This window comes from Chrysemys picta, chromosome 5 (assembly GCF_011386835.1).
Source record: "Chrysemys picta bellii isolate R12L10 chromosome 5, ASM1138683v2, whole genome shotgun sequence".
Taxonomy (NCBI): domain Eukaryota; kingdom Metazoa; phylum Chordata; order Testudines; family Emydidae; genus Chrysemys; species Chrysemys picta.
The window spans coordinates 25,547,711-25,575,446 of record NC_088795.1 but is presented as its reverse complement, the minus strand read 5'-3'; the positions used below and the strand labels follow the sequence as shown (position 1 = coordinate 25,575,446).

Genomic DNA, 27,736 nt, shown 5'->3' with positions numbered 1-27,736 from the left:
ACTAAGGCACACTTTATTTTTGCCTGTCTGCACTTTAAAGTGTTAAACTATTCCAGTAGGAATATACAAATAAGTGTTTGATTTTTTTGGAGAGTTGGGGGGCAAATAGCATTATGAATACTCCACAACACAACCCTGCATTGAAATCTTGGTATACTGTTATATAGGACATAATCAATACAGAATGTGTATGCAAGTAATGATCAAAGGTATCTTTTCTATAGCTAGCAAAAGATACAAATTGGCAATAATCTCAAACGAGATTTGTCAATTTCAAACCCATGCCCGAGCAAAAGAAAATAGGCAGCAGCTGACTGCAAGAACAACCAACCTGCATTCGTAAACCCAGAACAACGTAAGAACTGTCTGAGTCCCCCAACTGAGCTGAGCCTGACTATTTCAACCCTAAGAATTTTTTTTTTTAAATGGTATGCACAAAGGGGCGGATAAAAACCTAGACCGCAATAACTACTGGATTATTTTCTAAAATAATTATTTGCTCCCTTTTTGTTTAAGGGAGATTTACCTCTTGGTGTTCATTGATGCTTTCATCATCCACTTATTAGTGACAGGATCAAACATTTCCATGCTGCCTAAATGTTCATTTCCATCATGCCCACCTACTGCATAGACTTTACCTGAAGAAAAGAGAAACATTTTGATTTAATAGTTGGTAGGCAACACTTTGGTTTCCAGATACACAAGATTACCACAAACAGTGGGAAATATACAGGCACAACCTTATTTCCAAAATAGCAGCACACTTTTCAATTGCAAGAATAAGATTTGAAGGTTAAGAATCTGTCATAAGAATATACACAGACTAAGTCAGAGATTTGCATTAACAGCTGTTTTTATAGGACATTTTAACATCTTAATCTGAGGTCTTCCCTTTTCATATTAAAAACAACGTGCCACAAGCTGGCTGAATTTTTCAGCCTCTAGACAAAATACCAAACTACTTTAAACAAAGTACACCTCTACCCTGATATAAAGCGACCCGATATAACACCGTAAAGCAGCGCTTCGGGGGGGGGGGGGGGGGGGCGGGGCTGCACACTCCACCAGATCAAAGCAAGTTCAATATAACGCGGTTTCACCTATAACGCGTTAAAATTTTCTGGCTCCCGAGGACAGTGTTATATCGGGGTAGAGGTGTTTAATATTTGGAGGCACAAAGGAATGTATGCTATCTGAAAAACTGTTTTCCATTGGTTCTGTTGCAGGAACGTAACATATGGGGGGGGGGGAGAGGAATTCAACAGTTGTGGGTTCTCAGCAGCTCTGGAAACTTGGCTCTAAGTATCAAGTTGAGCACTCCTGAGTTACCAAAACTAATGGCAGTCTTGGAAAATTATGGGCTACTTGATTTGCCCAAATGCAAGGAAGTCAGTTTCAGAACTCAAGAAAACTGGCTTGCAGTTATGTGCTTCTCTGAGAAAAAAGAAAAAATGAAACCATACACTACTATAAGTAATGAGCCACAGGCTGTGGACAGTGAGCAGTGGTCTCACTGCAACAAATATGTTCTTAGATTGGTGCTATAACACCACAGGAATGTTTTCAGACCTGAAAAATAGCTCTTTAGTAAACTGAAACACATCAAGTAATTTAGCTATGATATGGGACAGGCTTTTCTTATTGTTTAGTATGGTGGGTAAAATAACTGACAATTAAGTTACTGCAAAAGAAAAAAAATGACATTAGTACAAGGTTATGTTGTTACTAACCTCCCACAGAGATTACACCCACGTGTCTTCTCCTGCTGTTCATTTCAGGACCAAAGAACCAGTTGTTTTTGTTTATAGAGTAGCATTCAATACTGCGAAATGGGTCACCTGATCCACCTCGACCACCAACACAAAATAGCACACCTAAAGGAGAAGATATAAAGAGTAAATATTGGTCTCTGAATGATCAGCCAACAAAACATGGGCAATATTTTTACTGAGAATGGATTAGCATTACAAAATTAACTGAAGACAAGCACTTTTTTCTCCTCCTTCTTGGGTCACATTCAATACAGCTACACTTCTGCATTTGTGGCAATGACCTCACCTTTCATCTGGCAAGAACCATGCAATTTTAGCATGCAAAATGTGACTGTCAATGTTATTGCACAGACTGCTAATCACAGTCTCCAAAAAACATAATGGGACTTTAGTTATTATTTGACTGGGTAGATAACCATATTTCTTCTATTACATCTAATTGGATTTCTGTATCAGAATTTGCAGTCTAATCTGCATAACTCAGAGCACTTTGTAAAAGGAAACTCACTGCTTTGGAGTCAATTAATTGTTCAAAAGGAGCAATATGTTTTTCCTCCCCCAGGAAGTAAACTTTATAGGGCTTGAGTATCTTTGGTTTCCTGTACAGTTCCTAGCACAGTAATATACTTTCTGCAAGCCTTGCCTTGAATATTTATATTTGATCTAGTTAAACTAGTATTTTAAGCTAATTTAAGTAAAATTGGTGCTAAAAGCTATGCACTGCACCTACATACTACTTCTTGAAACGTTAATTAGATCAATTTACTCTGCACTACCTCTCCCTACACAGATCCTCAACACTCTTCCTCAGCACAGGAAAATCAGATCCCCATTTAATTACCAGCAGTCTCATTCCTTGGTGTTGTGCGGATGGAATACTCGAAGTCTGGCACTGCCCTGCTGCTCAGGTGAAGGTGGTAGTTTCTTGCTTCATCCAGTAAATCTCTACATTTTAGATTCTGCTTGATGATCTCTTCTTTTGCCACAACGCCCATAAGGAAACAAATGGGCAACAAAGGCAGACGTACCTGATGGGAATATACACAGTTCAGCTACTCTGATGTTGAGCCCTAGATCCAATGACTAATACGGCAGTCAGGAGTATAGTTGTGTAACTTTTAAGTTAAAAAACAACAACAACACACTTCAGTGAAAGGAGTAATAAAAGTCCATTCAAATATAACTTTATTCTTTCTGGGGAGAACAAAGGAACACTTCTTTCAGACCTTGTTTACACCTGCAGGGTACACGTAGCTATATGCAGCCATGAAAAGCAGGCTGCATCCACACTCGTGGTTTGTAGTTACGCACAGCAAAGGAGACTGCTGAAGCCTTTCCCCACTGCAATGAAAGGGTACGTCTACACTGCAAAAAGAACTGCAACAGCAAGTCTCAGAGCTTGTGTCAACTGACTTGGGCTCATGCTACGGGGCTAAAAATAGGAGTATAAACATTTGGGCTCAGGATGGAGCCCGGACTCAAACCCAGCGAGGAGGAGGATCTTGGCTCCCGGGCTCCAGCCTGAGCTCGACCGTCTACAGTGCTATTTTTAGCCCCGTTGCATGAGCTTGAGTCAGCTGACCCAGGTTCAGACTTGCTGCTGCAGGATTTTATTTTTTGCAATGTAGATACACCCAAAGACTCCAGCAGCACAGAAAGGCCCTAACGGGGGGGAGGCAGCAGGATACTACCCTAAAAATAGCAGTGTACATATGAGAGGTACTGCTTGGGCACATAGAGAGCCCTGTAGGGTATATACCTGTGGGTTCAGGTGTGAAGGGCACTCTAGTCACATAAGCTGTGCCTCACAGTTTAGTATTTATATGCATGCTAGCTGGGCATGCAATGTCTCCACTCTATGTGTTGCTGCAAGTGTAGACGTACCCTCACTTGACTAAATTCTTTATATAAAAAAAAGTAGTTTGCTTCTAGACAGGGCTTAGAAAATCCACTTGCTCACTCCAGGGTGAATGGGCTAAGTCACACCTTAACTGCTTGCAATAGAATAGTAGTTACACCAGGTAGTGCCACAAATACTGCCGAATACTTTCCTTCTTTCTCCAGGTGACTGAGGCCAGGTCTATACTTTTGCTGATATACCATTGTCAAATAAGGATGAGGGGTTTTTACAACACTTCTAAGCCATCAAAAGCCCTAATGTTGACATTTACACCAGCATAAGAGTGCTTTTGCTAGTATAGCTTACTTCATTTGGGGAACCACTATAAGCTATGGCACTTTTTTACTGGTATAAATTTTTCTATACAAGGAGAATTTGCTAGCAATACTAGCAAACCTTTTCTAGTGTACATCTCACCTGACAGTATAGGTTAAAGGATGTTGAGAGCTAAATGGCAGAAACCCCAGAGGCAGTGCAGAGCAGACAAGACAGCAGAAAGGACTAGAAATATAGCAGTACACAGACTAGCCAAAGCACGGACCAAATCTTTGGTGCCAGATTAGCCGGGGACATCCAAGACTATTAGCCTAACTAGCAGAAGAGACGGGACTGTGGAGATGTGGGGGTAGGATAAATGCATTACGGTGGGAAGATGTGAATTTGGGCACCATGGGGACATATTTAATTAGGCAAACTGATTTCTGTTTTCTGACTAGGTGTAGGTAGGTTTTTTCAAGTCCTGTCTCCAAATGTAGGAAGCATACGTTTTAATAGAACTTCTGACTGTCTCGGCTTTGTGTCAGGACAAATACTTATCACCAAAGAAATCATCCCCTCTCCCCTCCCCTTCCCCCCCCAATCCAAATTTAGTATTGCCAAATGCATTAAGTAGTGATGACTGTATGTTCTCTATCTGACTAGGTATGCATTTTTAAAGGTTTCCCTTTCCAGAACCGATACGGTTTTCTGTTATTTCTGATTAGCATGAAGTTCAATCATTAAGGTAAAAATTTTCCTTTCAGAAATTGGTAAAGAATGTGATTTCCTTTTCTGATAGCCAAGGACAGATCAGAATTGGTTCTATTCTAAGCAGAAGACAACATAAATTTGTGACAGATTGTTGTACCGGGGAAAATGTCTTGCTTAGTAAAGGCTGAATATTAAATTGAAAAAGATTATCCAACACAAAACTACAATTATGATTTTTGACAGGGAAAGAAATACTTTGCATCTTTTGTCGGTTTTCCTTGTTCTTTTTTCTACTATATATATTTTCTACTATAAACAAAATGGATGGCTTCATCTCTGCATGTTATAGGAAAATACGCTCCAATCTATGCATACACCCCAATCTTTTCCCTACCTGAGCAAGTATTTCATCCAACCATGAAGTATGATGCTGCGGATTAGCAAGAAGCCACTTGATAGCAGCATTATAAACCTGCTTCTCATTCTCTATGTTCAGATCACTGGAAGATAAGAGTTTATGGAGGTGCTGAGGTGACATACTCACAAAGTCCTCACATTCCACCACTTCAGTAAAATGTTCACAAGCATATCGGTCAGCCATGTCCATCAAGTCAATACGGTTGTGACTTTCTGCAAAGGCCCTCACTGCCAGGCAGTTTGAGGGATGAAAGTGTAGTTTCATATATTCACAGCAAGCTTTTGCTACTAGCTCCACCTGAAGAATGCAGGCTGCATATAAGAGAGGCTGGACATTATCGACAGTCAATGTAAGCCGGGAGGAATAGACGAACTTCACCAAATCTTCTATTGCATCTCCATCGAAGTCCCTGATCTCAATCAATGTCTGTTTTGCCTCAGCCATTTCAGAGAGAAACATAGCTCTGAAGTAAGGGATAACACAAGCCAGAACCAACTTGTGGCAAGAGATTAGCTTTGAACCAACCTGTCAGGGAAAGAAAAGAGAGACTTTTTAAATGGAAACTCTGGTATTTTGGCTTTAAAGAAATTTTATAAGTTATAGCTGAGATTGGAATCCTGGACTGTCATGTAATGTTGCGGTGCATGCTTGGTAAAAAACTGAATTCCTCTAATCGCTTATTTTTGTCATTTAACCAGCTGCATAAAAAACCAGAAGGACAGATTTCAGTTTAGACATCTGACCTTTTAATTCACAAGAGCAGGACAAGGCAACAGCCAATCCCTAGTTCAGGTCCCCAATAACATCCATTATTCCTTTTATATAAACCTCCCTCCACACAGGACCTTTTTAAAAGATAAAGCAGAACTGGAATTCCCTTAAGAAAACACAATTCAAATAGAAGTCTGGGGATTAAGGAGATCACTGGTTTATCTTAGCTTACACACAAACTTAAAGTGCATATGAAATAAACAGTCTTCACTAGTATGGGTCAGTGGCAGCCATACTAGGGAAAACAAGATATACAGACTGTAGCCTGGCAATGGTAGTAACTTTCTTGTCCCTCTCCCATGGATACTACAAGACTGAGGAAAGAGGCAAGTATCAACTCGTCTCCAGAAGCAGGTGAGTGGTGCGGGTATAGGGAAGCAGACCATGGATTACTTCCTCCTCCCAAAACTATCAGGGGGCAGATCCTTCACTGCTGCAAATTGTCATAGCTCCTTTAACTTCAATGGAAATATGACAGTTTACATCAGGAATGGAAGGGCTTGGCCCCTCCAGGCCTCTGCTGCCTCTACTGTGCCATGCCAACCTCAGACAGAGCAGGAGTCTTCTTCCTGACAAACCTCCAACTACAGCCATGTTTGAAGCTGCTGCAAAAGGCTGACCTTTTTTGCTGTGAGCTGAATTTGAAATTAAGTTCAAGTAAATGGAGTATTAGAGCAGCAGTTCTCAACCAGGGGCCTGGGGGCTGCAAGCATGTTTCGGGGGTCTACCAAGCAGGGCCAATGTAGACTTGCTGGGGCTCAGGGCAGAAAGCCAAAGCCATGCTGTGCAGGGTTGAAGCCCGGGGGCCCTGAGCTCTGCCACCTGCCGCTGAAGCCGAAGCCTGACAAACATAGCTTTGTGGGGCCCCTTGTGGTGTGGAGCCCCAGGCAACTGCCCTGCTTAATGCCTTCTAATGCCGACCCTGGCTTTTATTTGCAGAAAAACAGCTGTTGGGGCACTGGTGGGTTGTGGAGTTTTTATAGCATGGTGGGGGGAAGGGCTCAGAAAGAAAAAGGTTGAGAACCCCTGTATTAGAGGACAATAGAAACTTTATTCTGTTTCTGCAGTTTGGGGCTGAGTGATGTTCCACATGTTTTGAAAGGAGGATTTATTTTTGTACAGGAATTTGCCCATCAACACAAACCTTAGGGGAGCAACAATGTATAAGAATTGCTCAGCCACAATGTATAAAAATTACTCTCCTGACAGCCTAACAGATGCTACTGTTCTATTGTACAGCCAAGCCAATAACTAAAATGTTATTTACCAAGATAGGAGGAGAAAAATCTGCTCTGTTTTTTCTGTAGGGAGAAGGGAGGAGATACTGTGCTCAGTGTCCTCAGGCACTGGCAAGCACAAACAGTTCTATATAAGAGTTAAAATATATGAAACAAGCAAAGTAAGTATTTGAGCAATTCTGACCTGCAGAGCTACAATTCCATTCAAGGAGTCCCAGTTACACCACAGATGAAGAAAGCAAAGGTGAAGTAGTTTATAAAGCTACCACAGTCTCAAAATAATAAATACAGTTCAAATTCCTTAAATATTTGTTTTTCCATGTTATAGGCTTTCCTGTTAAGCCACCACTAGAATGGCTCCTTTTTAAAAGACGTTTCTCCATGTTTGTCCAAGGTGAACAAAAACCTTAGTTTCAACACAAGCATTTGGTTCATTGAGACATCACATGTGCAAATTAAAGAAAAACTTAAGATATGGTTGTTACACTGCAGCACTGTGAATTGGTGTTCTGTTTGTTTCCTTGAATGAAGGTTCTTCATCCTTTCAAATCAATGAACCGGGGAAAAAATAGTTCTGTACTGTTTCCCCTCTTATAACTTAAGCCATAATGTACATTTAATTCTCCAGACAGATTTTTTAATTGGCTAAAATGTGCTATAAGGGAAATGAACAATCTATGCCCCTGTTTGTGGAGTACCACTAATACTACATTTGAGAGCTACATCAGCCTTTCACAGCTGTCAAATGTGATTTACCAAAAATAACAGTTAATCTTCTAGTCAGTGTTCATGGTTCAGCCTCTCAACTAACATCCCTCCTTTCTTAAACACATTGGATTTCCTTATTTTTATACTAGATTTAGTAATCAGAAAAGCCAATTTAAAACTAATTTCCACAAAAATCATACAGTCTTCAAAGTATTATTCTTCACTTCAGCACTGATCATTGTTTTAGCTGGTTTCCTTTTCAGAAGACTGTATTAAATTATTAATTCTAGACCCCAAATTTGTGTTCAACACCACATCCTGGCAGGAAATACAGCTTGTGATTTATGCTACCTCATGTCAGATCAATGACAACATTAAATTGTTATATAAATTCACTGAAAATATGCCAGGTAAATATGAAACTGTTATTACATCAATATCCATAAAATACACTACTTGGATTTATAGAATGCATTCAAATATTCATGGAGTATTTACATATTTTTAAAAAACACACAACATGCTGATTGTACATTTCTAAAAAGACACCCCCTATCCATAGTTTTTGTATATTTTCTCTTGTACATCATCCAACTAATGCCCACTTTGTTGTAAATTATTGTAGATTTCACATATTTTGTGTTAGTTGAAAGTGAACTTACAGAAGTTTCTACAAATGACTTTCACAAATACAGTGGCCATTTAAAATGGCAAAATGCCTTTGCTATAAAATACTTTTGGACTAATATAGAAACTTACTAAAATCTAAGTTGTCCCTTGAATTATTCCTTGTTCAGTATTAACAGCATTTGTGAAATCACTGATTTATTTAATAAACAAATTTATTGCAGTGAAGTCAGTTACCATTATAAATAGGGCCCTACCAAATTCAGGGTCCATTTTGGCCAATTTCACAGTCATAGGATTTAAAAAAAAAAAATCAAATTTCATGATTTCAGCTATTTAAATCTGAAATTTCACCGTGTTGTAATTGTAGGGATCGTGACCCAAAAAGGAGTTGAGGGGGGTCACAAGGTTATTGTGGGGGGCGGGTTGCTACCCTTCTGCACTGCTGCTGGCAGCGGCTCTGCCTTCAGAGCTGGGCAGCTGGAGAGCGGCGGCTGCTGGCCAAGAGCCCAGCTCTGAAGGCAGAGCCACTGCCAGCAGCAGTGCAGAAAGATGGCATGGTATGTTATTGCCACCTTTACTTCTGCGCCGCTGCCTACAGAGCTGGGCCCTCAGTCAGCAGCCACCACTCTCTAGCCGCCCAGCTCTGAAAGCAGCAGCTCAGAAGTAAGGATGCCATGGTATGGTATTGCCATCCTTACTTCTGTGCTACTGCTGGCAGGGCGCCACCCTCAGAGCTGGGTGCCCGTCTACCAGCTACCACTCTCCAGCCATCCAGCTCTGAAGGCAGCACAGAAGGGCAGCCCCCCGTAAAATAACCTTGCAATCCCCCTGCAACTCCCTTTTGGGTTAGAACCCTCAGTTTGAGAAACACTGGTCTCCCACGTGAAATCTGTATAATATAGGGTAAAAGCACACAAGAGACCAGAGTTCACAGTGGGAGACTTGATTTCATTGTCAGTGATGCATTTTTCATGGCAGTGAATTTGGTAGGGCCCTAATTATAGCCCCCCAATCTTGCAATGAGATATGTATGTCCAGTAAGCTCTGTGCCCATATAAAGCTCCACTGATGGAGATCAGCACAGGAGTAGGGATCCATCCACGCAGATCTAACTGCAGGACTAGGGCCATTAGCATGTTCATTTAAAATGAAGTCTGACTGTATGAGATGTTAGGGTTGCCTTTTTTGTATAAAATACATTATGCATAAAAAAATGGATGAAGAAAAAAAATCTCCCTTTTCTAGAATGATTATGGGGGGGAGGGAGGGGGGAGAATTCATCCACTTGGGGTAACCTTTGCTTCATAACCCTCCAAACAGAGCTACAAAACCGAAGACCATATTTTTTAAAAAGGAAAATGCCAAGGTTTAATATTTTCATAATGTAAAAATATTTGGGACATCGAATTATTTTATTTAAAGTTACGAGTCTGAATTAGTCTACACTTCAAGCTAATGTTAGGGGAAGTGTACTAAAATATAATCACTTAGAAGAATATATAGGTATATAGTTACTATACAACTTCCAAACAGATCATCTTAAATTTGACCAGTCTATCAACCTTAACTGAGTCTTTAATTGATAAGTTATTCCACATAAACCAATGTAAAAATGTGAATCATACTTGCCTAGTTCTATCTATTCCAATTCAAACACTAAATGTTTGTCCCTTCTGCTCAATTAGCTAGCCTTCTAATAGTCTACCAGCTTCAATCATCTAATGTAACCAAAAAGGTTTACTATCAAGAAATATAAGGCGGACGAAATTACATGAGTGGCCATACTGGGTCAGATCAGAGGTCCATCTAGCCCGGTATCCTATCTTCCGACAGTGGTCAATGCCAGGTGCTCCACAGGGAATGAACAGAACAGGTAATCCTCAAGTGATCCATCCCCTGTTCCTAGCGTCTGGCAAACAGGGGCTAGGGACACCATCCCTGCCCATCCTCCCTAATAGCCATCGATGGACCTATCATCCGTGAATTTATCTAGTTCTTTTTTGAACCCTGTTATAGCCTTGGCCTTCACAACATCTTCTGGCAAAGAGTTCCACAGGTTGACTGTGCGTTGTGTGAAAAAATACTGTCTTTTGTTTGCTTTAAACCTGCTGCCTATTAACAAGATTTCAGATAATGTAATGACTGATCAGTGAGGTCTGTGTTCATTTTGAGACAAGTTTTCTGTATTACAATCGTGGGGGCATATTTGTATTAATTTTTAATTAATCTACAACATGGCTGAAGAAAATTAGGACAGCCACAGTTAAAGATTCATGTCAAGCTAGGGAGTAGCTGTAAATACCACTGGCTCCAACCAAAACAAAAAAAAAAATCCTACATGTGCTGAGGAAACACGTTGTTTCCAGCATCACTTATAAACTCAAATATGGAACTGCCCGAAGAGGTCATGAGGAAAGTTTTGCCTCAGTGTTTGAAAAGGCTTAGCAGATAAGTAGAACACGGATATGCAGTAGAATCTGGTCAGTTTGTAACTTTGAGTCAACCACACACCTCATTTGGAACCAGAAGTATGTAATCAGGCAGCAGCAGACACCCCCCCCCCCCAAAGCAAATACAGTACTGTGATAAACGTAAACTACTTAAAAAAAAAAGCAGCATATTTTTTCTGCATAGTGCTGTTTCAAAGTCAGTGTTCAGTTGTAAACTTTTGAAAGAACCATAAAGTTTTCTTGAGAGTTACGAACAACCTCCATTCCAGAGCTGTTTGTAAGTCTGAGGCCTTGGCTACACTTACCCGCTAGTTCGACGGCTGGAAATCGAACTTCTGGGTTCGACTTATCGCGTCTAGTCTGGACGCGATAAGTCGAACCCGGAAGTGCTCGCCGTCGACTGCGGTACTCCAGCTCGGCGAGAGGAGTACCGCGGAGTCGACGGGGGAGCCTGCCTGCCGAGTGCGGACCAAGGTAAGTTCGAACTAAGGTACTTCGACTTCAGCTACGTTATTCACGTAGCTGAAGTTGCGTACCTTAGTTCGAATTAGGGGGGTAGTGTAGACCAAGCCTGAGATTCTACTGTATACCACTTTATCTGTAGCCACTCCATCTTAACTACTTTTTTAATACTACATCCTAAGCACCAGATTTTATAGGAAGGGATAGGAAAAGCCTTCAGCTACAGAATTTCTTTTACAGCATTATCAATCTATACAGTCCTAGTGGATATCCTCAACACAGATACATTTTAAGGGAACTGAGTTACACTACCAGCTAGTCTGGCTCTCAGCATTTACTCCTGTCTAGTCAGCAAGTGCAACCTCTGATGCAGATACAAATATACACATCCAATATGTACTATTTTGATCCTATAACAAGAGCCACTTTAGAAGTAACAAAGCAGTGAATGGACAGTCTAGAACAACAAAACTTTATGAAGACTTTCACATGCTATGGTCACCTCAGAAGGCTCTGGCAAACCATCGAAACCAGCAGTGACAAACTCCATCAATTAGTTGTTTACAGAAGTTTTTTAGTCCTCTTCGTTCCCTTCCCCAGTACTGTTCACATCTACCCATTATCACAACTCCTAAGAAGCTGGGTGAAAAGCATCTGGCATCCCATGCCTGAAAACAGGTATGAATTCTGGTGTTAGAGAGAAAACAGCGAATGCTCCTTTTCCCCCTCCAGCTACAAGGTAGAATCTTGGGAGAGGGGGCTTCATATTTATCACAGCCAATAACTAGAGGCTGATATGAAACATGAAGTCTGCAAGCAAGGTCTTTGTACAGCATCCTTACAGAAATTCTCAAAATGTAATTATGTTTCTACTTTTTAGAAAAATCCTAGAGAATACAGATTTATATCCATTCCATAGAATTCTATAGGATGGTTCAAGAAGCCTAGAGAAAGAATTCTATTCTCTATGTTTTTAGAGCAATTTCTACAGAAACCTATTAGCTTTAGCTTTTCAGAGCACTTCTCTGAACCCTGTTGCCCCAAGCTCCTGGATGTTTCTCCTGGACATTGGGAATCTCCCACTCTTTCTTAGCAGCTTTTGGCTAGTAGATTTAGTCCTCTATTAGGTGTCCAATAAGTTTCCAAGCTCTACATGTGCATGGATGAGCAAGTATGTGAAGCTGTGAGGATGGTCAGGAGAGAATGAAGTGTTAGAAATGATATTTAGAGAGATTTTGGTTAGAGAGAAGAAAAGACAGCATTTGGGGGAGAAGGAAAGAGAAAATCTATTATATTGAGGGGGGGGAGGAGGAGAGAAGGAAGCAGAGTTAAGCCAGAAGAGAACATACAGATGGCCATCCTGGGTCAGATCAATGGTCCATCTACCCCAGTATCCTGTCTTTGGACAGTGATTAGTGCCAGATGCTACAGAGGGAATGAACAGATCAGGGCCATCTACTTAGTGACCCTGTCATGCAGTCTCAGCTTCTGGCAGCTGGAAGGTTAGGGACACCCAGAGCCAATCGGTTGCTTCTTGGCTATTGATGGACCTAACCTCCATCAATGTTAAATAAATGCAGTAAGCACGGCATCGAACTATTTTACTCTTTTAGACAGAGGAGTGACAGAATAGGTATTTTTTACCCTGGACAGTTGGGCTACTAGGTGCTGAACTGATTTCACACCATGGATAAGAATACAAAATCCCTGAAGGTATTAGGACTGGTCTACATCAGGAACTTACAGCTATGTCTTCAGGGGTGTGAAAAATCAACCCCTTAAGAATATGTCTACACTGCAATTAAACACTGGTGCCTGGCCACTGCCAGCTGACTTGGGTTCCCCACCACAGGGCTGTTTAATTGCAGTGTAGACGTTCTAGCTACAGCCTAAACTCTGGGACCCTCTCACCTCGCAGGGTCCTAGAGCCTGGACATCTACACCACAATTAAACAGCCCCACAGCCTGAGCCCTGGGAACCCAAGTCAGCTAGCACAGGCCAGCCACGGGTATTTAACTGCAGTGTAGACATACCTTGAGATACATAGCTACGTCAAACTAACCCCCACTTTAGACAGTGCTAAGTCAATGGTGTTAAGTCCATCAACCTAGCTATTACCTACTGGGGCGATAGATTAACTACAACAATAGGGGAATCCCTCCCATTGCTATAATGAGTGTCCAGCTGTTTCCAGAAGCGACCATTTATGATGTCAAGAAATTGCTCCTCTGAACTATGGCCCAATGTGATATTTGATCAGCTAGTATAGTATTACATTAGTTGAAATAACCCATTGTTACTGTTTTAGCAGATTTGGCATTTGATTTTTCTCAGTATTATGCACGGACTTAAGCAGAGGTCAGTTGTATAACCTTATGAGTCGGGATTTACATGTTTACAGATTCTACTGAATGGCCACATCAATTGAAATTGTATTTTGTTAGAATCTATAGTACTAAACATAAAAGCCTCTATTCCCTTACTTCTTTGACTTAGTCTGTCATTCCTGGGTTATACATTTATGATCAGTGCAAGAATCATGCACCAGTGAGTCACAGCACAAACTTCAAAAACATCATAAGTGGTCCCCTTTCCGATATATTCCCAGGCCTTCTGCTAAAGAGAAATCCAAGGACATTTTCCTAAAGGAAAAAAGTCTACCTCTGTTCTTGAAATCTCAATATGGAAGAAACATATGTGGAACTGTAAGATTAAAGTGAGATAATTCTCCGAGTACGTGTCATTAAAGGGTCATTGGCAACTTAAATTTGGAGGAAGAGAGGCTTTTTTTCTTCCCTCCAGCTAGTCTTTGGGCAGGCCTGAAAACAACATTAAATATAAAGGCCCAGCCTTTCTTTTCCCTCCTTCTCTATGCACAAATCTGCCTACTGGTGGGTAACTGCAGCTGCAGGTCTTAACTATAACACCGACTTACAGAGCCTGGAAAAAGGCATGCCCCAACACCATTCAGAGGGAAACAGATTATACAAGAAGTGCTATCAAATGCATAAAGTAAACAACGTTTTTTCTTTAATCCTTTGTCGGGTAGTGATCTTAATAGCTACACAATTTTCAGATGGAAGTGATATTTTTAAGGAGTTTATCTTGGGGCAAAAAAAGCTTCCAAATTCAGTATTTCAGACGTCAACTACTTGTAATATGATTGCTAGAACCAGTATTTAAAACAAAGTTGGCTAATTATTTGCATTTCAACAGGACTTCCTCACAGCTTTAGTTATTCTTGAATCTGCACTGAAGCTAGATGGCTCAATTTGTGATATCAAAAATCATTTTCATAATAGATTGATATTCAACATGATTATGACTTCACTGCAGATCAGTTAAGGTGAGCTGGCTTGTGATTAAAAAGAAACTCTGACTTAAATGATATAGGCTAATTGTTTGGATTTTTTTTTTTAATTGACTCAATCCACTGCAATAAAATACAATTCAAGTCACATTTTTGTGGGTGTATAAGCTATCAAAAAATTGGATAACAAATGTATAATGAGGCAAGCGTAAGACATTTTAAACAACATTTACAGTATGCAGATTAAGAGAGAAGGAGAAAAGGGGAAAGGAGAGAGACATGAGGATGGGTAATTGGGAAGGAACAATGAGATTATTCCAGAAGGAGGTGTCAGATAGCAGAATAAAAAATGGGGAGAGAGTTAGGGTTGGTATGTATCTGCCACTTTCCTGCCTTCCAACAATAAGTTGTTCATATGGCAGCATCCTGAGGATAGGAGAATGTCTTAGAATAGATTGTAAACTCTTTCGAGAGCTCAATGAAAGTACTGTCAAGAATTGTGTCTTTTCGTTCTGCTGCTGTTCTTAGCTTTCCTACCAGTAGCAGCAATAGACAATGAATATATTAATTAAGAAGAGAACAGCCTCAGATCCCTTTTCCCCCAAAATGGAGTGTGGGAGTAGAACAGAGTAGCAGAAATGTCTTTCCTCTGCACCTCTTCATAGTAACCTCTGGATGGGGATGAATTATACCTTCTCTCCTCCATCAGTTAAGTGGATAGGAGGAGAGAGTTTCAAATTTATCAGATATCCATTAGGCAGAGGCTTACAGAAAACGTGGAGTCCCCAAATAGGATCCAGGAACACCATCCTGATAGAAAACCAAGCACCTGAGGGTGGCATAGGGGCTGAGGTTCTCACTAGGGCATTGCCTCTTATCTAGGGAGTGGAACTACTCCACCATCTCTTTTAATCTACCACACTTAATATGCAACAGAGAGAGCCCTGTGGCACCTTTAAGACTAACAGATGTATTGGAGCATAAGCTTTCGTCATGCATCCGACGAAGTGGGCATTCACCCACGAAAGCTTATGCTCCAATACATCTGTTAGTCTTAAAGGTGCCATAGGACTCTCTGTTGCTTTTTACAGATCTAGACTAACACAGCTACCCCTCTGATACTTGACACGCTTAATATTTATCTAAAGCATTTAATGCTGTTTTGTGCTATATAAAAAGGGGTCCTAATCACAGAGAACTTTCACTATAGATAATGTACAGATGAAGAATAAGGGATGCAATGCAACAATAGCTAGTGATTGAATAATGTTGCTTAACACCCGTGTAGTAAATTCCCACTTTTCTCCCGGGTCACTTGTTTTGTTTTGTTCTTTAGGAGAGAATTAGGAATATTAGGATTCTTGGAATAAAGTGGGTTTTTTTCACATTTTCAGCACCTCAGCCTGAAATTCCTGAGCTGCCAGCAGTGTTCACAGAATTACAAGCAGCCTTTAACAATACCCCAAAAATCAGGGGATTGTAATAATTTGCAAGAGATGATTAAAACTGCACCACATTTTAGAGCATGCTTCACAAAACGTTAACATAACAGATGTGGGTAGTGGGAAAAGAGAATGAATAGTTTTATCTGTCACCTTCAATGTAACATCACAGAGTTCCCCAGCTTCATAGAAGTGAAGAAGAGAGCTATGAAAATCCTTCCAAGCTTCATTTGCTTCAAATACGAAGACTTCTTCACCATCACTGTTCAGAGATCTATCTTGCTGCTGCTGCTGCCGCCTTTTCCCTTTTATCTGATAGTGTTTTGCTGACTCTGGGGTCATAGATTCTGAAGCCATTGGATGTTTTCTTCTTTCACAGCATGAATATTCAAACACTTCCCATTAAAAAAAAAAAAACAAGAAAAATCCAGCTCTCTCAGAACTCAGGCCAAACGTCCAAAGTCAAGTAGAATCACCATCTTCCTATGTGCAATGATAAAACAAAAACAGATTAAAACATTTTCTTCTGATAGTCTTCTCCAAATGTTAGGTTTCAGAGTAGCAACCGTGTTAGTCTGTATCCGCAAAAAGAACAGGAATACTTGTGGCACCTTAGAGACTAACAAATTTATTTGAGCATAAGCTTTCGTGGGCTACAGCCCACTTCATCAGATGCATAGAATGGAACATGCAGTAAGAAGATATATACACATACAGAGAACATGAAAAGGTGGAAGTTGCCATACCAACAGCAGGAGAAGGGGAAAAAAAATTTTTTTGCAGTGATAATCAAGATGGCCCATTTCAGACAGTTGACAAAAAGGTGTGAGGATACTTAACATGGGGAAATAGATTAAATTTGTCTAATGACCCAGCCACTCCGATTTGCACTTTCAGAGTTCTTACCAGTAATTCTGTTCCTTTGAAGATACCATCACACAGGAAGCACCAGACCCACAAGTCAGAATCCTGTGCAGATAATATCTTTAAAAAGAGACAGGATATCTTCTCTAGGGAAAATTGATTTGACTTTATTTAAACCTAGTAAGATATTTAAACATAGAAAACACATTTTCAGATTGAATCAAAATTAAGTGTAATGAAAATATCAAAGACATTCTGTATTTAACAATTTTTCATATATAAAAAATTGTAATGTAAAAGTATTTTAGAAATTTGTTTGTACCTAGAAGCTGTGAAGTGGAAAATAAAAGGAAAGAAACAATTTAATGTTCTTATCTAGCAACCTCAGCTTACCAAATTCATTTTTCTTGATCTCTGAGGCATTAAAATGAAGATGCTGTACAAAACTTTGTTCCTGCTTCATCAAGGGATGACTGTGTTTTCATTCAGACCCACACTGAAACCTTTTAAATAGAGAGAGTGTCCAATATTGCTTATGTAGTTCTCTACAACTAAAAGAAATTTTAGATATGATATCAATACATCTCACCCAGGATCATGAAAAAAAATGTATGTTTGGGGTGGAGGAAGGAGTGTGTTTTTTATGTTTTGAACTTCTGTGTCATTCTCAAGTATGTACATGAGGATAACAATTGACTTTATTTTTTATATAGATAAAAACAGCAATATTAGGCACCAACTTCAATTTGTGAATGAAAACTCAGTTAAGGGAAATGGTGAGGGCTAAAATTTTCAAAAGCGTTTATGTGACTTAGGTTCCTAAGTTCCATTTTCAGAAGGGACGTGGGTCTGGGCTCCCAAGTCATTTAAATGTTTTGAAAATTCTACCCAAAAATCAAAGTTCTTGTTATGTCTGCTATGAAACATTAAAGCCTGGTCTACACTAGGAAATTAGGATGGTATAACTACGTTGTTCAGGGGCATGAAAAATCCACAATGTTAAACCGACTTAAATTCCAGCGTAGACTGCACTAGGTTGACAGGAAAATTTTCCCATCGACTGTCTCTCAGGGAAGTTGATTATCTATGCCAATGGAAGAACCCCTCCCAATGGGGTAGCATCTTCACTGAAGCACTACGCGGTGCTGCTGCCATGTGTGTAGATAAGCCCTAGGATTTTAACTCAAGTTAATACACCTTCTCCTCCTCCCCCCCCGCCCCCCAACTTACCTTTCTTCTCTCCTTTCTCTGCAACCCCGTATCTGTCACAACTTTGTTTCTTTGTTTAAAAAAAGGAGAAGGGATATTATTGTTGGAGTGAAGTCCCCCATTACCAACTGCCACTGTACCTCAGAGCTAACTTAGAAAACATTAATAGGCTCCAGAAAGATGATCTGGTTTACACAAGTTCTCCTCACTTTGAAGTTAGGGCTTGTCTTGGCTGGGAGGTGGGGAGGGGAAGGAGGAGGAGGAATTTAATCCTTTTTTTTTTTTTTGCTGCATGTCACGTAATGCACAGTATGCAACACAGTAACAACGTGCACACAGGACAGTGTACTCGGTCAGTGCATATCATTGTGTACACATGGCAGTGGTTTGCTGTGAACTGAGGGTGTGGCATTCTCAGAGGGTACCCCACGTTCCTTTGCTTCACTGTGCATTTTGGGTTCCCTCCCTGGTGACAAAGTCTTTGCCCTCTTTCTGTCCGGAGCTCTCCAGATGTTGTACCAGGTTACAAAGCTGGATAATGATCAAGATGTTATTGATGGCTTTTGCACGCATGAGGTTCCCAAACTGTTTGGGGGCAATTGATGGGATCCATGTGCCCATCTGACCCCCCCATCAGGGCACAAAATTCATAAGCAGGCCCTGCCACCCCTGCCCCACAAAAGGGCAGTGGAGAGGGTATTCCAAGCTGCCTAGAGTGGCTGTGTAGGACACAGCCAATCAGGGCCCAGCAGGTCAGTATAAGAAGAGCTGCAGGGCCTAAGTTCCAGTTCCTCACTAGAGCTGGAGGAGCGTGGATGGTGTGTGGCTGGCTGAGGGAGCTGCAGGACCTCAGATGAGACAGTACAGCCAGAAGCTGGGGAGAGTGAAGAGGACACCTGAGCTGGGGACTCCATCAGGACAAGGCCCTGAGGTAAATATGAAGACAGCACTGGACCATGGGGAAGTAGCCCAGGGAATTAGAGCAGCAGTGTGACTTAGATAAAGGGACACAGCAGAAAGCTGCTATCTACAGGGTCCCTGGTTTGGGACCTAGAGTAGTGGGCAGGCCCAGGTTCCCCCCAGCCCCCATTAGCCACTGGGGGAAGTGGCCTGGACATTGAGGCACTTCAGAGGGGGGAACTAAACTGCAGCGGCCCATCTGGAGAGCTCCAGCCAGAAAGGTCCTAAGAGGACAAAGACTTTGTCATCAGGGAGGGAACCCTGGGGCACTGCTCTATCCTGGAGCAGGGACAACTTGTGGGAGATGTTATGGAGAGAGACCCCTGTTGGGCCTACACCCCGGAAGGGGTTTTGCTTTGCTTTCATCACACAGACGGCCTGTGTGTGACTCAGCCAGAGGGTTCAGTCATCAAAGACACACCACAGAGGGAGTGAGTACAGGCACATACACTTGGCCAAAGGGAGCACTCACAAGAGGTAAGTGCGCCCATTACAGTCTTACTGCATAACTGCATTATAGTTGTCACAGGAAAGCTGAAAATTTTGGAATCCTGGTAGGGAGCAGCTGATAATTCTGGCACTTCTGAAGTGGCTGAGGCTTTTGCAAATAAGTTCCATAATTTCTCCTCTTTGTGGTGCAGTCGAAGTTGTAATATAGGGATTTATCAGATGGTACTCTTGAAAATGACCTTGCTAGTTCTGTTTCTGAATGTATTTAGTTCTTGGGGGGGGGGGGGGGGAAACGCTTACTGTCAGTTCAGAAGCAGTTCATTTTGGACGCAGAGTATCAATGAACCCAAGACTGGTGTGGAGAAAGTAAATAAGGAAGTGTTATTTACTCCTTCTCATAACGCAAGAACTAGGGGTCACCAAATGAAATTAATAGGCAGCAGGTTTAAAACAAACCAAAAGAAGTATTTCTTCATACAACGCACAGTCAACCTGTGGAACTCTTTGCCAGAGGATGTTGTGAAGGCAAAGACTATAACAGGGTTCAAAAAAGAACTAGATAAGTTCATAGAGGATAGGTCAAGGGGTTCTGTCAAGGCTTCACCAGGGATATCAGAAACTGATCCAATAGCATGAGTTAACTATTGAGTGACTTATTTCCCTACAGCTTCTCCCCTTTCCCCTAATTCAGTCAAGTGTAACAAAGTCAGCTACCTTCTAATTACAGAAGCCCTGGTTTTGTACCTGCTAAGTAGAATTTCTTTAAAAACAAAAAAAAAGTTATCTACTGGGGTAAATTACAAGCTAAAACCACAACACACGCACTTTTCTTTATTAAGTTACCATTAAAAGAGATCTGTGTCTTTTGCTAATTAGAGACTCTCAAGTGTCTTCCGTTCTGAGAAATAACATTGGCTTCAATTCTATTTTCTATTCTAAATGTCTGAGGGAATCTCCCGCAAGCAGACAAAGTTTTGAAAGTTTTTAGAGAAGAAACTTAAAGTGCAACTATTATACTTAAAAACCACAGAGTGCCAATAGAGAGATGCTGGACCACTAGAACAATGAAATTAGCATAACTATCAAGAGGAAAAGAAATATAAAGTGCTACATGTGCTGGGGAAAAAAGGCTTATGATATGGAGTGTTAGAAATATGTAGTTAGATTGTAATGCATAAGCACAGAGGGACAGAATTAAGATTCCAAGTGAAACCTTAACCTAGTATTTCCTGACTTTAAGGGTTTGACTGCAAATTCTTAGTGTTCATTTTATAGATATTGTGTACTGAATGGAATTGAATTTTAACAAAATTCTAGTCACAAGATATTTGGCACTGAAGACCTAAAGAGCTTGCCTATTTTAATCAGTATAATTTTCTAAACTGCAAAATGACTACGCTTCTTAAGTTTGAAATTTGAAGTAGAATTATGGCTATAAATTAGTTATCAGACTCTAATAAGTTGTATATAGTCTTCACAGACCAGATTAGTCTCTGGTGCACAGTGTCTCTCAGGCATAGAATACAAGTAGTAATAATTAGATTTTTTTTTACAAGTTTCAGAGTAACAGCCGTGTTAGTCTGTATCCGCAAAAAGAAGAACAAGAGTACTTGTGGCACCTTAGAGACTAACAAATTTATTAGAGCATAAGCTTTCGTGGACTACAGCCCACTTCTTCGGATGCACGTTATTCCAGTTTATTAATATATTGGTTTCCACATTTCATTTACTAAGTGGGTCAGCTCGAATGTTTAGGTTTGCAGACAGAATGCGCTGTGCATTATACACTACATGCAAAATGACACTTGAGAGGAGATGCATAGCATTTTACAGATAAAGTCAAAAGCAACTAATTCATTCATCTTTAAAAGTGGTCAAATCAACATAATACACACCAAGTATTCCAGTATGTGCACTGACCACCACCTAGCTACAACTATTGAGGACCTGTCTGCTCATGAGACATTCAAAATCCTTATGGAAGAGAAAGCAATTTTAACAGTAAAGAAATAGCAATGAACTTTCAGATCTCAGTAATTAAAAGTTTTCTAACCCAATCTCAATATATTCATAACAGACTGGGTGAAAATAAAATAAAATTAAAAACAAACTGACAAAGACAAGGAAAGAAAGTTACCCTACCCCCACCAACATATCGAGAAGAAATTTTGTCTTTTTTCCTTCCAATATCAGGCTTATAAATACATTCAGGATAATGGGCCAGATCTCCTCAGGTGCACCACCTTGCCCTTCCTCCAAACTCAACTCTGTACAGCCTTAGAACAAGTATCCTACATTTAGAATTGGACCGATTCAAAGAATAGATACACCTCAAAGTCAGTATTCAGCAAGTATTGAACTAGCCATTCTAGTCAAACCACTTCAAATTTAAGCAAACATGAACATTTAATAAGCTTTAAATTAATCAGCCTGACAAAAAAATATGCTTGGGAAAGGTAGAAACACACACCGGGACAGTTTCTGTAGTGTAAATATTCACAACAGCGCTAACTAATTACAAACAATTCAACTATTGTCTCTTGATCTAGCAAGAAAACTTAAAAGGAGAAATGGCTCGGATTGTTTGCTGAACCAAAGGTTGGACAGAGACTCTACGCTATAGAGTTAGGTTTAACATAAGGCATAAGATCTAATTAGGTCAGTGTACACACTACAGCCCTGCTCCCCCCAGATGTAAGTACCCTACTACACTGACATAACTCCACTTCCACAAGAGGCGTAGAGCTTATGTCTGTGTAGTTAGAGCAACGCAGTGTCCCTGTAGACACTGTGGTTACTAACATGGGCTGTTGGCTGTTATTCTTGTCAATTTCACGGCTCCAGCATGACAAGAAAACTGCTCACAGCTCTGGCTGTCACTCTGGGGAGGCTCCAGCTAGAGCCCAGCTGTCAACTGGGCTGCTGGTCCCCAGCTGGGCTGCTGCCTGTGCTCCCACCTCAGAGCTGGGCTGCCCAGCGGCCCTGACTCCCCGTCACCCCTGGACTCCCCGCCAAGGCAGCACCGAGGTTCCCTGCCAGGGGGGCAGCTGCCTGGGCTCCTGGAGGAAAACTGCGCATTGCTGAGAGCCTGGGCTCTCAACCCCTTATACAGCCCCTCTTAAGTTGGTGGAAGTACTCCTGGTGAGGACACGTACCAATGACAGAAGGAGGGCAGCGTGGACATGTGGACTGCAGTAATTATTGTGGTGGCTCTAAGTTGACCTAACAAAGGTCAATTTTAGTTTGTAGTGTAGACATGCCCTGGGAAAATTAAAGAAGAGGAGGAGAATGCAACTATCTAGTTCAGAGTGCAACCAAGAAGCAGCTGTTCACGGTTCATCCTCTGATTAAAGCTAAGTATCAGAGGGGTAGCCATGTTAGTCTGAATCTGTAAAAAGCAACAGAGGGTCCTGTGGCACCTTTAAGACTAACAGAAGTATTGCAGCATAAGCTTTCATGGGTGAATGCCCACTTCATCAGACGCGTCTGATGAAGTGGGCATTCACCCACGAAAGCTTATGCTCCAATACTTCTGTTAGTCTTAAAGGTGCCACGGGACCCTCTGTTGCTGATTAAAGCTAGGTCAGGAAGCAAAAAAAGAGGACGTATACCTTATACAAAAATAAGTTAATGTAAACCTCAAAACTCTTCGGTTAACTGTTAATCTGATTTAGTAAAGATTTACACAAGCCCCATGCTAATTGGGAATGCGAAGGGGGACAGAGCAAGTGATATAGATTATTTATACATAAAGAAAACATGAAATGTATATTTTAATAATTATTTTTTGTTTGATACTGAGCTTGAAATAAGTGAATTAATCCTGAGAAAAGAACTGTCATTCTACCAGCCCCAGAAGCATTAGATTTTGTGGCTGGATTTATACAAAGAAACCCAAACAGTTAAACAAAAAAATAATTAAGCATTTCACTGAATTAATCAACGAAATCTTTTCACAATAAATATACAGAAGAGAAGCACTTTACTTTCTTGCAGAATACAGATTAAGACTCCTCAACATGAAAACAAGCTAGGGTTCAATCAATATAAAGGAAGCTGTGTGTGTAACAGAATTTGTGAAATACCGTTTTGTGCATTAATTAGACAATTATATTAATAAGACAATGTAAAAGAAAAAGTGTCCATATATTTGGCACGACCCAAGGACATTTAATCTCTTTATACAACGAAACCCAGATGACTACTGCAGACAAACACCTTCTTTCAGGCCACTGCCCACACAAATATCTTGGTTCTTGGATAACTGCTGGCAGACAAAGCAAGAACGGAAGGAAGAAAAAGAAAATCTGTGCATCTGTAGTGGAAAGCATGGTCAGAAACAGACTCATTTTTCCACAAGGAATTTTTACAATCCTGTGCCACAACTATGAAGGCACCAAAAGGAACCTACTTCTTTACCTTGGCTTAGGGACTACAAAGACATGCCTGCAAAACTTGTTCAGCCATAAAACCTCTTCATAAACACAGACAACTTCCACCCAACCTCAGAACCTTTCTTGCTGTGAGGAATTACTGCTATCATCTATTTGCTAGGGCTTTGGAGAAGGACTGAGGATGTGATTGTGATAGAGTATTTCATTAGCTAACAAGTCAGTAAGAATCCCCAGTGCACCAGTATTCACTTAAGCTTCTGGGTAGCTAATTCTGTTTGGATTTTTATTATACATAATCAGAGCCCCTACAGCTGTGGACACGTCTTTCATATCTGTAGGTTGAAATAAGTAATTTATTTCAGATATCACAAATATTGAGGACAGTCTCATGGACACCAGGAAAGTCAAACTGAGCACAGAATCAGAAAATCCCGCCTTCCAAAAATTCAAGCCATTCACAAAATAGCAATCCAAGGACAAACAGCAATTGGGGCTGCCGCCAGCATCTGCTTTCCTGGCTGGTAAAGGTTCAGATAATTTAAGGTCCCTACAAAAGGGGGAGGAGAGCTGAAAATGTCTTCTTTCAGGGAATCTTGCCTTCCATCCTATGGCTAGGGCCCTACCAGATCCATGGTCCATTTTGGTCAATTTCATGGTCATAGGATTTTTAAAATCATAAATTTCATGATTTCAGTTATTTAAATCTGAAACTTCAGTGTTGTAATTGCAGGGGTCCTGATCCAAAAAGGAGTTGGGGGAGGGGGGTTGTCGTAAGGTTATTGTAGGGGGGGTTGTAGTATCGCCACCCTTACTTCTGCACTGCCTTCAGAGCTGGGTGGCCGGAGAGTGGCGGCTGTTGGCCGGGTGCCCAGCTCTGAAGGCAGCGCCCTGCCAGCCACCCTTACTTCTGTGCTGCTGCTGGCACGGTGCTGCCTTCAGAGCTGCTACTCGCCAGCCAACAGACACCACTCTCCAGCCACCCAGCTCTGAAGGCAACGCAGAGGTAAGGGTGGCAATATTGTGACCCCTCTAAAAGAACCTTATGACCCCTCCCCTGTCCCCGCAACTCCCTTTTGGGTCAGGACTCCAAATTTGAGAAACACTGATCTCCCCCATGAAATCTGTATAGTATAGAGTAAAAGCACATAAAGACCAGATTTCACAGTCCATGATGCATTTTTCATGGCTGTGAATTTGGTAGGGCCCTACCTATGGCACACGCACAAACACACGAACAACAGCCTGACCATTATTAAAGAAACTATCACTTGACAATGGTGAGCATCCAGTATTAAAGTTCCCTTCATACGCCAACTAACTGAGAAAACAAAAAACTACTTCCCAATGCATCCTGGATCTCTGTCAAGGCATGGTGCAGAAAGAGCACTGTGTGCTCTAGCCAATAACCTCCTCTAGGCCACTGTCAAGATAAGGCCATTCTCATCTTCTTGGACCTCTCTGCATTTGATACCAACAATCATCAAATTCTCTTGCCTCTCAAAGAGGTTGCAGGAATGAATGGAAATAATCTGAAACAACTCAAGTTCTTCCTCTCAGACTGCACCCAGAGACTCATGTTTGAACTTTTTTTGGATTCTGGAAGATGAACAATCACGTTCTCTACCATATTCAAACACCTACATGAAGTCAGTAAGGGAGGTAGTGAGACAACATAGGATGAAGTGTTCCATTCAACTCCAGATCTATCTCTTGCTGTGAAGAATTATCATTGGGAATAACACTATCTAATTAGTAGGGCTTTTGGGGAAGAGCTGAGATTATGGATGTGAAGGGGTATTTTGTACTGATTTGAATTACTGGCTGGATACATTAGTTTTGGTATGTAGGGATTCTGTTATGCTTCTGAGTGATTAGACCTGTTATTCTAAATCTTCAGTGAGCTAGAAAACTGCACACCATCCCGTTAGATTTAGACACTATGATCCATGCAATCATGACTAACGCTCAATTACTACAACTCAGATCTAAGAATGCAACATACTTCCAAGAAAGCTTTAGCCAATACAGAATGCTGACTAATACAGCTCAATATAGGTACATCACCTCTGTGCTGCATGCGCTGCACTGTCTCCATGTTAAAGCCAGAATCCAATTAGAACTTTGTCTTCATATTCCAAGACCACCATGCAATTGGCCCTAGCTACATGAGACTGTCTTCATAACCATGACCTGTCACACCTGCTATACACATGCTCCCCAATTTATACAAACGTTCCGTTCCAGAATGCCTTGCATAACTCGAATTTTGCGTAAGTCGGAAATGTGTACCCGACCATTACGCGCAAAAACAAAAAACAAAAACACACAACCACCACACACTCCTATTTCTAGCTTATGGAACTTTTTCCCTAAGTGCAGGTTTGCGTAAGTTGGGTTTGCATAACCGGGGGGCGTCTATACTGTATAAAAACTATTAACCAGGGCAGCACTAGACAGTGTTCACAGGAACCAGACTGGGACTGTGGAATTCAATACTCAGACATATAAAAATGACTACTAACTTAAGCATATGGAAAGAAAAGTTTGTATTATTTCTGATTTAGCTTTTCCGCGCTAAATTACACACATTTTTTGTTTAATACTTGAGACCCTACTTAGCTTGTAAGCTCTTCAGGGCAGACTCTCTATGTGCCTTTACTGTACTTAGAAAAACTGTGCCCTGGATCTTGGTCTGGCTGCTAGCAGGGGTAATACAGGATTTAGCCCTGTAACCAAGGGGCAGCAGCAATTTGAGGCCAGCAGTTCAGCTCTAATTAGAGCATTCATAACATGTTACATTACTATAGTATTTTATTGCCACAGTATTTGCATGATAGCCAGATTCTTTCCAGAAAGAGGAAGAGGAAGTTTCATGTTTATGAGAAATAAGTTGACTAGTTAAATACTTCGAACATTCAAATGGAGTGATCAGTGGAAAATGTGAAGTCTCGTAAAGTGCTAAATGGTATGACGCATGACAATAACGTATTAACCCCCTTATTGTCAAAATGTGGGGTTTGCTATGTCACAATAGACAGACGCGTAACCTGCAGCTGCGTAAGAAAGTAATTTTACAAAGATGCACGACCTCAGCCGGCCCTCCCCCGCCCCACACACCCCGTTCCCCCCAGCCTCGCACCTCCCTCCCCAGCCCCGCACACCGCCTCCTGATCCACATCCAGCCCCCTCCGCCGCTCCCGGGCTGCCTGCCCGCCCTCCCGGCAATACGCCCCCGGAGTTCTCCACAGGTTCCTCTCTAATCCCCCGCTCACCTCGTCCCCTCGGCAAACCCCGCCCCTCGATCCCGTATCCCGCCGCTCGCGAGCCCAGGGGCGCTCCTATGTGGGGCCATTGCGCCCGGCCGTTACCTCTCGCGCGCCGCCCTCTCAGCGCCGACGCAACCGCACGGGGCAGCAAAGCCCAAAGCCGGCAGCCACGGAGTCTCGCGCCGCAGCCTTCCGTGCAGGCGCCCTAGAACGGGGGGCGGGGAAGGGCAAGATTGTGCGCGCGCATCACAACCCCGGGGCTTGTGGGGGTGCGGGAGCTATCTGGCGCATGCGTACCTGTAACAGGGTTAAGTATCAGCGGGGTAGCCGTGTTAGTTGGTTGGTACGCATGTGCAGTCCCACCGAGGCGCGAGGTGATTGGGGGCGCAAAACATACGCGGCACGGACTCCTGCGCATGGGGCGGGGGGGAAATTGGAGCGACTGGGGCTTTCTTGCAGGGCCCCCTGGGAAATGTAGTTGTAGGTCTCCTCCTGACAACTTACGGGGACGAGGCGAGGAAA

The 27,736-nt window shown here is 41.6% G+C and overlaps 1 protein-coding gene across 7 annotated transcripts in view; it reads right to left on the bottom strand.

Moving 5' to 3' along the window:
* The window catches only part of KLHL8 (kelch like family member 8), a 38,301-nt gene extending 10,788 nt beyond the window's left edge, over positions 1 to 27,513 (bottom strand). Inside the window, exons 1-6 of one of the 7 annotated variants that reach the window (XM_005292025.4) lie at positions 27,317 to 27,513; positions 16,225 to 16,554; positions 5,036 to 5,584; positions 2,614 to 2,800; positions 1,731 to 1,874; positions 527 to 638 (exon numbers count right to left, since the gene is read on the bottom strand). In XM_005292025.4, the coding sequence (XP_005292082.2) occupies positions 527 to 638; positions 1,731 to 1,874; positions 2,614 to 2,800; positions 5,036 to 5,584; positions 16,225 to 16,428 (1,196 nt within the window). In that variant the 5' untranslated portion in view covers positions 16,429 to 16,554; positions 27,317 to 27,513. Of the gene's footprint in view, positions 1 to 526; positions 639 to 1,730; positions 1,875 to 2,613; positions 2,801 to 5,035; positions 5,585 to 16,224; positions 16,555 to 16,977; positions 17,098 to 27,220 lie in introns of those variants that run through there. The other 6 variants (XM_005292026.4, XM_042856423.2, XM_024103091.3 and 3 more) reach the window with 6 other exon arrangements.
* Between the last annotated feature and the right edge of the window lie 223 nt (positions 27,514 to 27,736).